General features: G+C 36.4%; 2 protein-coding genes across 3 annotated transcripts in view; one reads left to right on the plus strand and one right to left on the minus strand.

Annotated features, from left to right (window-relative positions):
- Window positions 1–16,456, plus strand: part of LOC138698523 (uncharacterized) — a 598,444-nt gene that overhangs the window by 358,567 nt on the left and 223,421 nt on the right. The gene's annotated exons all lie outside the window — the stretch shown is intronic.
- Window positions 1–16,456, minus strand: part of Ir76b (Ionotropic receptor 76b) — a 158,201-nt gene that overhangs the window by 47,334 nt on the left and 94,411 nt on the right. Inside the window, exon 6 of the mRNA XM_069824517.1 lies at window positions 2,177–2,367. Within this exon, the coding sequence (XP_069680618.1) occupies window positions 2,177–2,367 (191 nt within the window). The remainder of the gene's footprint in view (window positions 1–2,176; window positions 2,368–16,456) is intronic.

Genomic DNA, 16,456 nt, shown 5'->3' on the forward strand with positions numbered 1-16,456 from the left:
TATGACATTTTTTGCTCAGAATGTCTTCGGAAAAAAGCTCCGTAAGTGACGGTAAATCCTCATGAATCAACCTGTATGTTGCTTCTCTATTACAGCCAAATAAATCACTTTGAGAGTGATAGTGAGCGGATGTTTTTAATTTCAGAAGTGTGAAGGATTTGTTTTCATACAGATAGTATCGGTACACCCGATCCTTCTTCCCGCAAGTCCGCTTCCAGGAGTTGAAGTCATTATCGTAACGGTCGTCAGGCTCGGAGATATTATAATCTGAAATAAGACTTGACAAAGTATGATGAAACTGATGTGTTACTCCAAATTGACTCGCGTAATTAGATTTTTAAAATGCTATTGGCAGTGGCAGATGAGAATATTTTATTCAGAAAATCTTAATTTTGGTTAAATTTATTTGATGTTCAACTATATTTAAGTTAGCAGAAAAAAGTGACTTAGATCAATCACATTCTTCTAATCAACTTTGAATAAAATGGCTTAATAATGTAGATTTATCAGAAAGTCTTGAAGTCCTGTGAGATCTGCGGTCTTACTAATAAACCATGTAAGTATATACGAGACTTATCCAGAGTTAGGACAGAAAACGTTACTATTAGTCACGTCGCTGTTATTTCCGGCGTGGCTCCGCCTCTTTGCTTACGTCTTAGGAATTCAAGGCTCTATAAAGTCTACGTAGGTAGTATCGTTCGCCATTTTTGTTCTTTCGTTGCCGAGCTACCAGTATAGGGATCTATTTGCCACACCATTAAAAATTATCATGTCGTAGCTCCTATGATAATAAATCAAACGCACTGTAATTCAGCAAATAATTGAGCAGCAAATAACGTCCTCGTGTGCTTTCTGCGAACGCAAACGAAAGAGCCAAAATGGCGGGCGATTATATATTAAGTATTTATCGAGCCGTAGGAAATGCTTTACATCTTGATCAGCGAATCACAAGACGCACACGTTTAAATGTAGCCGACCTGCAACGCGATTGGCTGCCGGAAATTAGAGCAACGAGACTATAATAAACCATGCATAAGCGCTGGATATATGAATAGCCTGTAACTTTACATGGCAATTGATTTGCAGCAGTTATATACACGAAAGCCCTTGTTTAAGCGTTGTATATAGAGAAAAAATGGCCGCCCCTCTAACAGCTGTTCGTATCGATTGTCATTTTATGATAATGTTGGTGCCTTGTAACTACAGAAGAACAAACCAAAGAGCATAGATTAATTAGAATAATATTGCTGTAGGTGTATCTTTTGACCAAAATATAGCATGGTAATCGATCAGAACCAGTTGTACTATCGATACTTAGTGCGGCACACTAGCGTATATTATCGGATGCAATATAGAACCTCAGATATTCTACTGGGTGTTCATTTCAAAATGTGTCATGACGTCACTGTTGTGAGTCAGCGATTTGAAGCGAGTTTCAGCTTTTATGTCAGAGAAGTTTCCTATTAATCAAGGCGTTCAATCTGAACTTGAAAACGTGTAGGCCTACGGTATAACTTGAACGTCGTAGCAACAGATGGCGGTCTGTACGGTCTGTCTGCTACCATAACCTCTTTCGAACTGTGTTTTGCGTGGCCAAGTCGTACGCAGGGTATTTGTTATCGGTTGCGTACGGCAACATTCCACAACACAAATCAAATGATCCGTGTCCATGTTGACCGTCCAAGTTAATGTCAACAAATACGTAAGAAATGTCTTAACCCTCTCCCTATATCCTGACAGTAAGAAAAAAACCCACCTCAGTACTTGTTTCCAAACAGTTCACATTCCTGTTACTACCGGCGTTGCCGTACATATCAGTAAGTACTCTTCAGAATGAACGCCGTACTTGCTATGCAACTTCTCTGACACATAGGTAATACACCTCTGCGGAAGTGTAGGAAGATTGAATTCTCTAGGCTCATAGACTAGCCATATGACGGCATACAGCGAGCCATGACACACTTCGAACTGAACACCCAGTATTACCTTTCGTAATGAAGTAATGACGAAACTATGACGTAGCTGTATAAGAGTTGTAGTGTTATACACGACGTATGTAGTGATTATTAGTAAGGAATTTACACACGACTTATAAACGAGCTACTCATTGTGTAAGTATAAGACAGTTAAACGTCTGTATAAGACCTTTTATTAATAAGAGCGTAAGAGCACATACCATCACCAGATATTCCAGCGACGATCCCTTGTGCGCTATCCAGCCAGCTTTCGTCTTTGCGAGATCTCTGGGACCGTCTATGGGCAAGGTGAATCGAGACAAGGTGAGGAAAGCTGTTAGGTTGGCCGTGTAGAACGAAGTGAGAATCGTTATGAAGATCCACCATGTCGCGAACAGCAGTCGGGTCGAATCTGTGAAAAATGAAATTATACAAAACGTTATTATTATTATTATTATTATTATTATTATTATTATTATTATTATTATTATTATTATTATTATTATTAAGAATAAGAAGCCTTTTGCATCTCCCTATCAAACCAATCTCAGGTAAAGGGTCGCGCTCCACAATTTTAAAACTACTGCCGCTAAGAGACAGAGACGGAGAGGGTAGTTGTGACAACGTCGCGCTCGCATGTTACTGGCGCTCGCGAAACATCAGGAGGTTTGAAAGCGACTGTAGTGTAATATGATTAGTTAGTCAGCGATGTATGTAATAGAGGGGGGAAAAGAAACAGGCCACCCTACCCCTTGTCTTCTGGCTTTGTTGCCTCATGAGGGATGCCTTATTGGCATCACTTGAATGAATGAATGAATGAATGAATGAATGTTAGCCATGATGTCCCATGTTGGGCACAGGCCTCCTGTGATGGGGTTAGAACACCCTCGACAGGGATGGCTCAAGTGTACTCGCTTGGTGAGCCAATCCAGGCGAGCTTGTCGTGTATACTACTTTTGTGACATGGTTAATAACCCTGTTCAACTTTAACTAGTCTCAGCACTGTTCTTTGTTCATTTTTTTTCTTGCACTACTCACATTGTACTGACACTGGCACTTTGACAAACACTGATTGCTATTTACACTATTTACCTGACACTTTCTAAACACTGACTTTACTATTTACAAAATTTATCTCAAGCTTTCACTAATACTGACTTTACTATTTACAATATCTTAACACTGATTACGTTATCTATTTACAATGACCTTCCCTAGTTCTTTCCACAAAACTCTGTTCTTCGCTGTCCTCGACCATTGTTTCCCCGACTCTTTGGTAAACATGTCAGACCATCTGAGCCGTGGTCTTCCCTGTCCTCTCTTTCGGACGTAGGGGTCCCACATCGTGACTGCATGGGTCCATCTTGTCTGGTGTAGTCTCGCCACATGTCCCCCCCCAGGTCCACTTCGTTGCCGTGGCTCGTTCTGTTGCGTCAGTAGTGTTCGTCAGTCTTTGTAGTGTTTCGTTTGTCATTCTGTCTCGTAGCGTGGTGCCCAGTATTTTTCTTTGTATCTTCCTCTGGCATGTTTGTATACTTGAGCGTTGTCTCTCGGACAATGTCCAAGTTTGGCAGCCGTATAGCAAAACTGTGATTACATATGTCTCTAGTGCCTCGAACTTGAGATTGCGTTTATTGTCTTGTCCGTCCATATGAACTTCAGCCACTTATGGGATTCAAACCCGTCTTCGGACAGTTAACTCAACAAGAAAAATTCCTCTGAACCTATTGAGTAGGCTAAATGAAATAGCAGTTGGTGCATTTCGATATAGTTAGTCCTTCAACATTTCTCCTTACAACATTTTCCTGTGAAATATACAAGGATGATAGTATTTACATGTTAAATCCTTATGTAGGCCTATAGTAAACCGTGTTATACAGGCTATAATATAATGCATTTACAGCGCGTCGTGAATTGCAGCAATAACATGCAACATATGGCTCACAGTTTGTGTATGTGCGCATATTTATGTGTGCATGCATGACTGGGGTAGGCGAATAACCATCCTTGTCACAATCGGGTCCATTACTCTTACAGGACGCAGATATACAAGTTGAACCGTAAGTAATGCCATTAGTTTCAGGGGGTTTTCTTTGAGATATTTCAAACAAAAAGGTTTAATACAATTTTGCTCGCTTTTGCTTTCTTTTCGAGATAAAAGTTGTTTTATATTAAACATTTCATTGTGTGTTTTGGTAAAATCGTTGATTTAATTCCTAATATGCTTAGTCAATTTAAGAGGTATTATGATAGTAAATGATTGAAATAATTTTATGCTCGACCATGCCGAAATGTAGTAATTATACACCTGGTAGCAGCCCTTTAATGCACCTCATTAAAGTACACCTATTCATTAAAGTTCAGGTGTTCCACCAATCAGAAAACACCATTGTAGCAATATGAAAGGGCAAGTATCGATTATTCTCGGATATGCAATCGAAAGACAACTAGCGAAACGTCACGAAGGCTGGAAATCCAATACTGCCGCAGAAGGTTATGTTCTGTTACTATAATAATTAGCGTTAATTGTAAATAATATTGAAATGAATCCAATTTGTCATCTCGTTTTTCAATGCCTAAATCAATTTCAAGGTTATATCAAGATTAACCTTTATTTTACTCTCTAGATTATATCAAGGTCAATGACATTTGTTTCTAGGAAAAAAATCAATACTTTCGCGTCTGCGCACATCTCACAATTTACGAGATATTGCACAAGGTCAGTTCCGCTCTCCAGTCAGATAAGAATAACATGAATACTTATGAATAATTTCAAGTTAGAAATATGGTCGAGCATAAAAAGTCGTAGTATAAAACTTGCCTATAATGGTAATAATTAAGACGCGAGTATGTTTATGAAACGAGCGCAAGCGAGTTTCATAATTTTCATACGAGCGTCTTAATTACCATTTATAGGCTCCTTGCATAATGTACTATTAGTTTTGTCTTCTAAATCTACAAAAATTTGATCGGGACAAATGTAACTTTTCTTTCTGCAAAGGAATTTTGGAATGTGACATTTGTTTGGATGAATTTTCTGAACATTTAAAAGACAAAAGTAAAATTCTTTCAATTTCTTTTTCCTTTTATTTTAGTAGGTTATTTTACGGCGCTTCATCAACATCTTAGGTTATTTAGGGTCTGAATGAGTTGAAGGTGATAATGCCGGTGAAATGAGTCCGGGGTCCAGCATCGAAAGTTACCCAGCATTTGCTCATATTGGGTTGAGGGAAAACCCCGGAAAATACCGTAACCAGGTAACTTGCTCCGACCGGAAATCAAACCCGGGCCACATGGTTTCGCGGCCAGACGTGCTAACCGTTACTTCACGGGTGTGGACAATTCTTTCAATGATTTATTATCATAATACTGTGCTCTCTTATATTGACGAAGCATATTGGGAATTAAATCAATGGCTTTCCCCAAACAAGGTGTGAAAAGTTTCATGTAAAACAATTTTTATCTCGAAAATAAAACAAAAACGAATAAAATTATACCAACTTTTTTGTTTTAAATATCTCAAATAATAAAACCATATAATTAATGATATTACTTACGATATTCAGCTTGTAGGGCAAAGGTTGGTAATATTGTAATAATAATAATAATAATAATAATAATAATAATAATAATAATATTATGATAGTTCTTTTTGAGAATTTTTTTTTACAATTTTACTGAGCGAGAGGAAGATCGGTTTTTTGCGCCAACGTATTAAGGAAATGTTCGTGGACAAGTTTCTGCACAAAACCGGTCCTTCTCTCGTTCAGTAAAATTGTAAAACATTCTCAAAAATACTATCATAATATTATTAGTATCACAATTTACCAACCTTTACCCTGTATCCATTGTATAACAGAAAAGGTGTAAGATGGACAAAGACGTTCTTTGCTTGACGGGTAGTTTGAATTTTCTATACAGGGTAACTCATAAGTATATTTGGAAAATGCGTGAGCGTGCTCCTGGATAAAAAATAAGAACAATTCCTTATATGAAAATTTGACGGAAAATGCTTATTTATTGGGGAAATGGTCATACTTTTTTTTGTTCTTTTTTTGTTGTGTTACAAGAGTATGTTTGGAAACTTGTCATTTAACGTTTACAAAAGATGCTCAATGTGTCCCCGTCTATTGTTTACACATATCTGAGCACGACATACACAAGACTGGCGAGTTCGCTCAAACACCATATTGTCACCACGGATCAATTGGCATGCATTTTCAACACGTTGCAATAGCTCCTCTGCATGTTTCACTGGTGTTGCATAGACGACAGCCTTCAAGTGACCCCAAAGGTAAAAATCTAATGGGGTGAGGTCGGGTGATCTGGGTGGCCAAGGCACTGGACCACCGCGTCCAATCCAAACAAAAACAGTGTACTACTGTCTTGTCACTGTATTGTTTGTAAACAAACACTGGTACAAAATCAAAACAAAAACAACACAATAATATGATCAGGTACGTATGAAAACAAAAGTCACTATTACTCCAATAAATAAGCATTTTGCGTAAAATTTTTCATATAAGGAATTTGTTCTTAGTTTTGATCCGGGAGCACGCTCACGCGTTTTCCAAAAATACTTATGACTCACCCTGTATAATTTTGTTGAATGGCCTACAGCACCGTCATCTAATAACAACGCGCAAAACCAGCAAAAGAGTTTCCGCACCATAATTCATTAACGCTATCGTGACGTCTTTAATCGTAAAGTCAAACATAAACCAGTCCATATCGTATTGGAATAAGCGGAGTTGATATTTATAGGCAGGTAACTGGAACCACAACCTTATGATGAAACAATGGCTTCTCGTTTGAAATTTATTATTACCGATGACATTAGCGTGCTGCAGTTTCTTCTGCAAGCACTTGCTTCAACAAAATAACTTCTACACCTTCTAATTTTCCACATAACGAGAAGAATGGGTAGAACAGAGAAAAATTCTCTCCGGCACCGGGATTCGAACCCGGGTTTTCAGCTCTGCGTGCTGAAGCTTTAGCCATTAAGTCACACCGGATTCTAGTCCCGATGCCGGGTTGAATCCTTCTCCCGGTGCCGGAGAGAATTTTTACATAATTTCATGATTGGATAATTCTCATAGTATGTCACGTTAAAGACTTCCAACTAATTCTACAGGGACATCATTTTATTTTTACTTGCATTTTTATTGTACCTGCATTTCTGATTGTACTTCACTCACACCCCTTCCTTGCTCCCGTCAGACACACAAACTTACGGCCGCCGTTGCATTCGAAGTCTTCAAGCAGTGAAGTAAACACTGCAGTGTATAGTGTGTTTCAGAAATATGGTTGCGTTTTCTATAGAAGAAAGAACCCATATTAATAATATCGTACTAAAAAATTATATTCAAGAAACGATAAATTCAATTTCAGAGAATATGCTTCAAAATGTTTTTAATAATATGCGTAAAGAATTGAAGCCTGCATTGTAATGAACGGCAACTAGTTTCAGCAATTTGTTTAAAAATTCAGATTAGCTTATTTTGAATTGAGGTGGCTAGAAGCAAAGGAATGCTAGTGACAATTGTAATAACATGAGTTAAGTGCATCCAGTGTAAGCAAAAGTATCTAAAATTTTAGTGGCAAAGGGATATTTTAATCGCATCACACATTAAAATTTAAATAAAAATTTCACCGATTTTACGAAAGCGTAAATATTTAAACCCCATTTTCTCAAAAATAACTTAAGTGCACTTACAGCCCTTTACTTATGAGCCCCTCAATTTAAATGCACTCTCTATATTGTATGTTAACATCAATAATTAATATGCTAAATAAAGTAGACATTACATATACGAACATAGCCGCCTGAAAGGTTGAGTTTTTGAAAAAAAAAATGTTACTACTCTACTGTATTTTGATAAATTCCGTAAAAGTGATGATCAAACTGAAAATCGTAATGTCGTATTTCCCTGCAACATAAATGGATACACTACTTTTCTCTCCTCCTGTACCTAGTAAAATGATTTGTTTACATATTGCACTAGTAACATCAAACCCCTGTAATGGAAGGGGGCAACAGTGTTTCCGAGTATAGCCAGGTTACTGTTAAAAATGTTGGTAAAAATAAAGTGATGTCCCTGTACAATATTCCGACAGTGTGAACACGCAAGCTTAAGTAATTAACTCTTTTGTAACTTAAATGTATGTTATGTACGTTGGATGATTTTACTGTAAACCGTTTTATATACTAGGGCATTCGATCAATGCTGTTGCAAATTAGTGCTCCTAGCAGCGACCATTGAAATCTTGTACTACGTAATAGAGCAGCGATTGGTTAATAAATTTGCAATATTGAAAGTCTCGAAGTAGTCATATTTTGTAAACAGCCTACTATGGCTGTTTCTGATTTGTAGTAAACAATACAGCCATGGTACGAATAAAGGTGTTTCATAAAAATTCAAGTTGCAAGAGAAAAACATGCAACTTATAGTCCCGTCGCTTTAATTTCCGGCAGCCAATCACGTTGCAGGTCGGTTACATTTAAACGTGTGCGTCTTGTGATTCGCTGATGAAGACGTTATGCATTTCCTAAGGCTCGATAAATACTTAATATAATCGCCCGCTATTTTGGCTTTTTCGTTGGCGTTCGCAGAAAGCACATGAGGACGTTATTTGCCGCTCAATTATTTTCTGAATTACAGTGCGTTTCATTTATTATCATAGGAGCTACGACATGATAATGTTTAACGGTGCGGCAAATAGATTCCTCGTCTGGTAGCTCGGCAACGAAAGAACAAAAATGGCGAACGATACTGCCTACCTAGACTTTATAGAGCCTTCACTTCTTAAGACGTAAGCAAAGAGGAGAAGTCACGCCGGGAATAACAGCGTCGCTACTTATAGTGCTTTAGGACATTACAAGAAGCCTGTGGGAGAGAACTCCTACAGTACTGAACTGTTGAAAATTGGGTGGAAGCGAGGCATTTGCTTTCAATCGAGAATTGACATCCGAATATATTTAAAATGATCAGTAAGAGAGATATCCAGAAATACTGCTGCAGATGGAGTTCGCCGTCTCCCAAGAATTTGGCAACGTATTATTGACATGGCAGGAGACTATAGTTGAAGAATGTAATGTCGAAAAGTAATCTAAATAAATTTAGTGCGAAACAGTAACTGAATCGCCCCATGCAGAAAGGGCTTCAGTCCATTAGACCTAGTTTTGAGAAAACTAAAGAAAACATTCTGTACACTGTATTTCTTTCTGCATAGAACTCTGAGCCTGACACTTCAGTTTCTTTCTTTCCAAGCATTGGACTGAATACCTTTCTGCACAGTCCGATGGACCCACCCATAAAGATATGATTTCCATCGATATCTCGTTTTTTTTCGCCCAAAATTTGTGACTGAAACCTTTTCTGTATGGGGCGATTCAACTATGTTGCCATTACTTTTCTAATGCCCCAGTAGTTTGTATACCAAACTCTTCAACCCTTCATCATAATAAAGTGTTCATAAACACTACACGAATTTCAGGATCTGAAGACGCCGCAGCGGGGAAAACGTTTGTCCTGCACATATTTCTGTTATATTTTTAATGTGTGACTAGACTTAGTCAATTCAAAATAGCATAAGTTATAGACTGAACAATCCTTTGAAAATATTTGTTAATCCGTTAAGTTCACAAATCACATTCTTACTGCGCAGTTTTCTTGAGATACTTTGACAACTTATGTTCTCATAATATTCTTAGGGAAACTTATGCATGTTTGATCGTAGTTATTACGAAACAAAGTCCCACATCGGGCTGGGTGCGTATCAATAATAAATATTGGTTTCAAACTAGTAGACGGCTCCGCCGTCCTTCAAGTCACACTCTGAAGGCACCTTCCTCTCTGAGGCGGCATTATTCTATTTGTAATAAGGCCTTGCCTGTCACAATGTAGCCTATGGGTTGTTACTGACCGATGCGATGGTACGATCCAACATTATCATGCAATGTAATTTATAAATGTATCTCCATGATAGAAGTGGCATTATTAATGTAGTGGCCTTAATATTTATCACCGCTAACTGACAGTTACACCAGCAAATGAGACATCTCTGTTGCTCTAATCTGAGCCAAAATATGTGGAAATTTCTTTTTCGTACTCTTTCTTTCCCACTTCCCCTTTATTCTTATTCTTTTCCTTTGGTGATTAGAGCCCAGGCTTTATGTGAAATGAAAATGAGAAACAGTAGCCAAAATATTTAGATAAGTATTTAATTATTTGAAAAAAATTAACTTATAAATCTAAGCTCAATTAAATAGATTTAGGCTACTTTCCACTGATTCTGCAATAACTAAAGAGAGCTTGGAACACTTGATTTTATGAGACTTATTGACTGTCACATTTTTCTGAGACCTCTTGATTTTCTCATTTTTGTGAGACCTATTGATTGTTACATTTTTGTGAGACATTGATTGTCACATTTTTCTGAAACCTATTGATTGCCAATTTTTTCTGAAACCTATTGATTGTCACATTTTTGTGAAACATTGATTGTCACATTTTTCTGAAACCTATTGATTGCCAATTTTTTCTGAAACCTATTGATTGTCACATTCTTGTGAGACCTATTGATTGTCACATTCTTGTGAGACCTATTGATTGGCACATTTTTGTGAGACATTGATTGTCACATTTTTCTGAAACCTATTGATTGCCAATTTGTTCTGAAACCTATTGATTGTCACATTTTTGTGAGACCTATTGATTGACACATTTTTCTGAAACCTATTGATTGCCAATTTTTTTTCTGAAACCTATTGATAGTCATATTTTTCTGAAACCTATTGATTGCCAATTTTTTCTGAAACCTATTGATTGTCACATTTTTGTGAGATCTATTGATTGTCACATTTTTCTGAAACCTATTGATTGTCAAATTTTTGTGAGACCTATTAATTGTCACATTTTTGTGAGACATTGATTGTCACATTTTTCTGGAACGTATTGATTGCCAATTTTTTGAAACCTATTGATTGTCACATTTTTGTGAGACCTATTGATTGTTACATTTTTGTGAGACATTGATTGTCACATTTTTTTGAAACCTATTGATTGCCAATTTTTTCTGAAACCTATTGATTGTCACATTCTTGTGACACCTGTTGATTGGCACATTTTTGTGAGACATTGATTGCCATTTTTTTCTGAAACCTATTGATTGTCACATTTTTGCGAGACCTATTGATTGTCACATTTTTGCGAGACCTATTGATTGTCACATTTTTCTGAAACCTATTGATTGGCACATTTTTGTGAGACATTCATTGTCACATTTTTCTGAAATGTATTGATTGCCAATTTTTTTGAAACCTATTGATTGTCACATTTTTGTGAGACCTATTGATTGTTACATTTTTGTGAGACATTGATTGTCACATTTTTCTGAAACCTATTGATTGCCAATTTTTTCTGAAACCTATTGATTGTCACATTCTTGTGAGACCTATTGATTGCCACATTTTTGTGAGACATTGATTGTCACATTTTTCTGAAACCTATTGATTGCCAATTTTTTCTGAAACCTATTGATTGTCACATTCTTGTGAGACCTATTGATTGGCACATTTTTGTGAGACATTGATTGTCACATTTTTCTGAAACCTATTGATTGCCAATTTTTTCTGAAAGCTATTGATTGTCACATTTTTCTGAAAACCTATTGATTGTCACATTTTTCTGAAAACCTATTGATTGTCATATTTTTGTGAGACCTATTGATTGTCACATTCTTGTGAGATCTATTGGTCGTCACACTGGTATAATATTGTATGGTTTATCTCCAACTGCTTTTGTATAAAACTCTGTTTTTTTAAATTAAAATTTGAGAAGTTATGAGCAATATTCCATACTTATTATTCACTCTGTATATTTAATTGACAGATTCCTAAATATTCAATAAAAAAGGCCTGTCATCATCTGAATATATGAATGCAATTAAGATGTCATGCAATCTTTCTGCAGTACGGTCTGTCCCAAGTAGAACATTCAACACAACCCGTTGCCGCCACCCAGATTGTAACGAGACTGAAACACTGGGACATGTGTTGGGTTTCTGCCGAAAGACTGAGTTACTGAGGAACAACCGCCATCACAGGGTAAGGACAATGCTTGCTGACATCCTAAGACAACAAGGATTAGAAGTCCATGAAGAAGTGAATTGTATATCGCAATATGATTCAAGACGAGCAGATATTGTTGTCATTGATAGAAAAAAAAAGAAGAATACAAGAACAATATTAGACCCGGCTGTCAGGTTTGAAATAGATGCACAACAGCCAAAACTTACTGATGATGAACCTTGCATTCCTTATTTTAGCCAGTAATATAACATCATGACTAATCGTTGATCAGTACACGGACTTCTTTTTGGAGTTCGTGGTACCATCTCCAAATACACCCGTAACATTTTTAAATTCAAATGAATTCACATTTTACAATGTTGAGAAAATCCTTAGAGAAATTCTAAAGGATTCTATTCAAATTTTGCAGTTTCATCTCTATTTCAAGTAATATGATTCACTTTAATTTTCTTTTGAAATTTATTGTATGTATTTTCATTGTTTCATTGTAAACTTTTGTATATGTATTTGTTTTCTGGATACTTGTGTCACCCTCATTGAAGGGCAGATGGTTTCATTTTATAAATCCGATGTGCATGTTTGATATATTATGTATTTGTTTGTAAATTTGGTTGATTTATTGATTAGTTGAGTTCGAATTACTGTGTTATACAGGGACATCATTTTATTTTTACTAACATTTTTAATATTAGCCTGGCTATACCTTTAGAGAACCGGAAACACAGTTTCTATCCCCTTCCACGACTGTAGTTCGATGATACTGGCGTAAAACACAAACAGATCACTCTACTAGGTATAGGAAGGAAGAAAAGTAGTTCATCTATTTACGTAAACTAGGAAATATCGCGATTTAGGTTTTTGTTTAATCAAAATACAGTACTTTATTAAGAATAAGTGTTTTTACTCACGAACTAAGTTATCCATGCTAACGTATTCATTATGCAGTGTATATTATACTGTCTACTGCACATTAGCGTACAATATAGAGAAAAAAATTAAATTGAAAAATCATCATCATATCCCTCACGTATTAGACCCTACAGGATCTGTTACGGTCTCATGCCAGCGCTTTCGTGGTCTTCCCAATTTCCTCTTTCCTCTTGGTACATAAGTAAGAATCTGTTTAGGCCATCTAGTGCGATCCATCCTTTCGACATGTTTTATCCACTGAAGTCGATATTGTTGAAAAAATTAACTATAGGATCCATTTTTAGTTCCTGCAATATGTCCACATTTTTACGGTGTTCCAGCAAAGAGCATCCCGCTGTTCGTCTCATGAACCTCATTTCAGCTGTCGTCAGCCTTTGCTCATGAGCTTTTCTGATTGTCCATGCCTCGCTACCGTAAGTGAGGACCGGTCGAGCTAGTGTTTTATATACCTTTAGCCTTGTATGTTTCTGAACATGGGAGGATTTGAAGACGGCATTAATGACGCCAGTGATTTTTATAAATCTAGATATTTTGTTTGACATATCTTCATCAGTGATGTAAGAGAGGTTATAACCTAAATAGTTAAATGAGTTAACACGTTCAATTAAAGTATTATTTATCATGATCTTACTTCGAATTGGGTTCTCTCCCGAAAATGCCATGACTTTTGGCATCTAATTCCAGTTGCAGTTTCGTCCTTCGTAATAGTAACTCATGCTGAACTAATTCTGTACCTAGTCTATAAAAGAGTACCTTACGTACTGTAAATTTCATATTCACTTCTGCCCGACCCGCACAGATAAAATTACTCAGACATGCTATCTACTGTCCGTCCAAGTGGTTATGTCGCAGGATCGTAGAAAGGGGGGAAATCACGTGACAGTTAATTACTTAAGGCGGCCCTTTTATTTAAATTATTTTAAACAATTGTATACTATTACGTAAACGTCCAATTCCTAACAGAAATTAATGTTTTCAGAAAAGAACTAAGACAGCCCAGCTTTTACACAGGGGCCAACAGAAGCAGGTGGGGGAAATCGGGATGCGACGTAGGCAAACGGACTGTGCGAAAATAAGATTCAATATTGAAAGCTCTTTCGTCACTAGAAAACGCGAACATATTTCTGGAACGTACTATACTCACTAACTCAGTACTGCTTACTATATGCGACTTTGGCTCTGTGTGGAGAACAGTTGGAACTTCATTAGTAGAAGGGGTGGGAGTGAAGTACATTCAAAAACTCAAGTACAATAAAAATTGAAGTAAAAATAAAATGATGTCCCTGTATTATTTCATTGCTTGATTAGTTTCGAGTCAGGGTTTTGATTCTTTGTTGTTTACAGACTTGGTTAGGAATTTTGTTGCGTCTTTAGTTACGTAGTAGGTTGGTTAGATTCGGTTTCGTTGGTTTTGATTATCTTCTTATTTATTTGCTTAAATAGTTGTTTACTCGGTTGGATATTTGAGAACTATTCGGTACTTCTTGCTTAGTTGCTTTGTTGGGCCTACTTAATCGGTTACTTGATTATTTATCATTTGGTTTGTTCCTCATCCTACCTCACACACACACTCATCCTACCTCACTTCGATTATTGCGACGTTTTGTTCAGTGATCTCAGGATTGATTCCGCTCAAAAACTACAGCGTGTTCATAACGTGTGCGTCCGCTTCATTTGTAATGTTCGATACTATGATCATATCTCACCTTCTTTCGAGAAGTTATCATGGCTTAAGTTACATGAGAAGAGAAATCTGCACTCACTTTCTCTCTTATATCGAATTATGCACACTTCATCCCCCTATTATTTATTCGCTCGTTTTCATACTCTCTCTCGTTATCATAATATTAATACTCTATCACAACGCGATAACACGCTAGAAATTCCACTTCACACATCATCTCTGTATTCCTCATCTTTCACTGTTGCTACCTCTCGTCACTGGAACTCTCTGCCGCCTGAAGTCAAGGGCTGCCGAACATTGAAATCTTTCAAATCCAATTTAGAAAATTACCTTATGACGAGTTGCCGAACTAACTTACTATTATGACAAGTGTTGTATTGCATGTTTCCACGTATGCACATTTTTTATATTCTAGTGACATTTAACTTATTTTATATTTTTGTTTTCATATTTTCCGATAATGGTATATCTATAATTTGATAAGTTGAACTATATATAATCATAATTTTCCTTACTGTGTGTACTTAAAAATATTGTATTCATTGTATGCTTTGTACTGAACTATTTTATTATTACTATTAGTATTATTATTATCATTATTATTATTATTATTATTATTATTATCAATAATTGTCTTATTTTTTATACTTTATACTTTGTATGTCTCATTTATTTTGACCTGCTGTTCACATTTTATTATGCTTTTTCCTTTCTTTCTGTATGTTATATATTATGTCTGATTTCTACTTACTTGTTTACATTTTATTATTATTATCTTATTCAGTTTTGTGTGTAAAATTGTAGTGTACTTTGTAAATGTGTAGTGTTTTTTGTAACGCAGTTTTACTCCTGGTTGAGTGTTAGAGAAGGCCGTATGGCCTTAACTCTGCCAGGTTAAATAAATTATTATTATTATTAATTATTATTATTATTATTATTATTATTATTATTATTATTATTATTATTATTTACTTACTTACTTACTTACAAATGGCTTTTAAGGAACCCGAAGGTTCATTGCCGCCCTCACATAAGCCCGCCAGCGGTCCCTATCCTGTGCAAGATTAATCCAGTCTCTATTATCACACCCCACCTCCCTCAAATCCATTTTAATATTATCCTCCCATCTACGTCTCGGCCTCCCTAAAGGTCTTTTTCCCTCCGGTCTCCCAACTAACACTCTATATGCATTTCTGGATTCGCCCATACGTGCTACATGCCCTGCCCATCTCAAACGTCTGGATTTAATGTTCCTAATTATGTCAGGTGAAGAATAAAATGCGGGCAGTTTTGTGTTGTGTAACTTTCTCCATTCTCCTGTAACTTCATCCCGCTTAGCCCCAAATATTATTATTATTATTATTATTATTATTATTATTATTATTATTATTATTATTATTATTATTTGGTTAATTGTCCTGTTCCTTGGTTTATTATTAAGTCCTTTAGAGTGTTTTCACATCTACTGTACTGCACATCGCCTATCTCTTATATAAATCATAGAAGCTAATCTCCAATAGCTCCAATTTTCTTTTCACACCTGACATTAGCTAATGAAATTTAGGGGCGGGGTGAAATAAAGTAGGACTAGCGCCTCGCACCGTCCATTGTCTTCCGTCCAACACCAGACCGCGCGCTTGCCCAGACTTCCAAGAGACGCTGAACGCACGCCAGTCTTTTTGCTAGTTGCTTGATTGATCCGTTACACGCCTAATGTATAAGAATATTAGCCTTGTAGTCTTTCATTGACACAATGTTGGCCTTCGTTCTCTGCCTGGCTATTCATCATGCAAC

This window comes from Periplaneta americana, chromosome 4 (genome assembly GCF_040183065.1).
Source record: "Periplaneta americana isolate PAMFEO1 chromosome 4, P.americana_PAMFEO1_priV1, whole genome shotgun sequence".
Lineage (NCBI taxonomy): Eukaryota > Metazoa > Arthropoda > Insecta > Blattodea > Blattidae > Periplaneta > Periplaneta americana.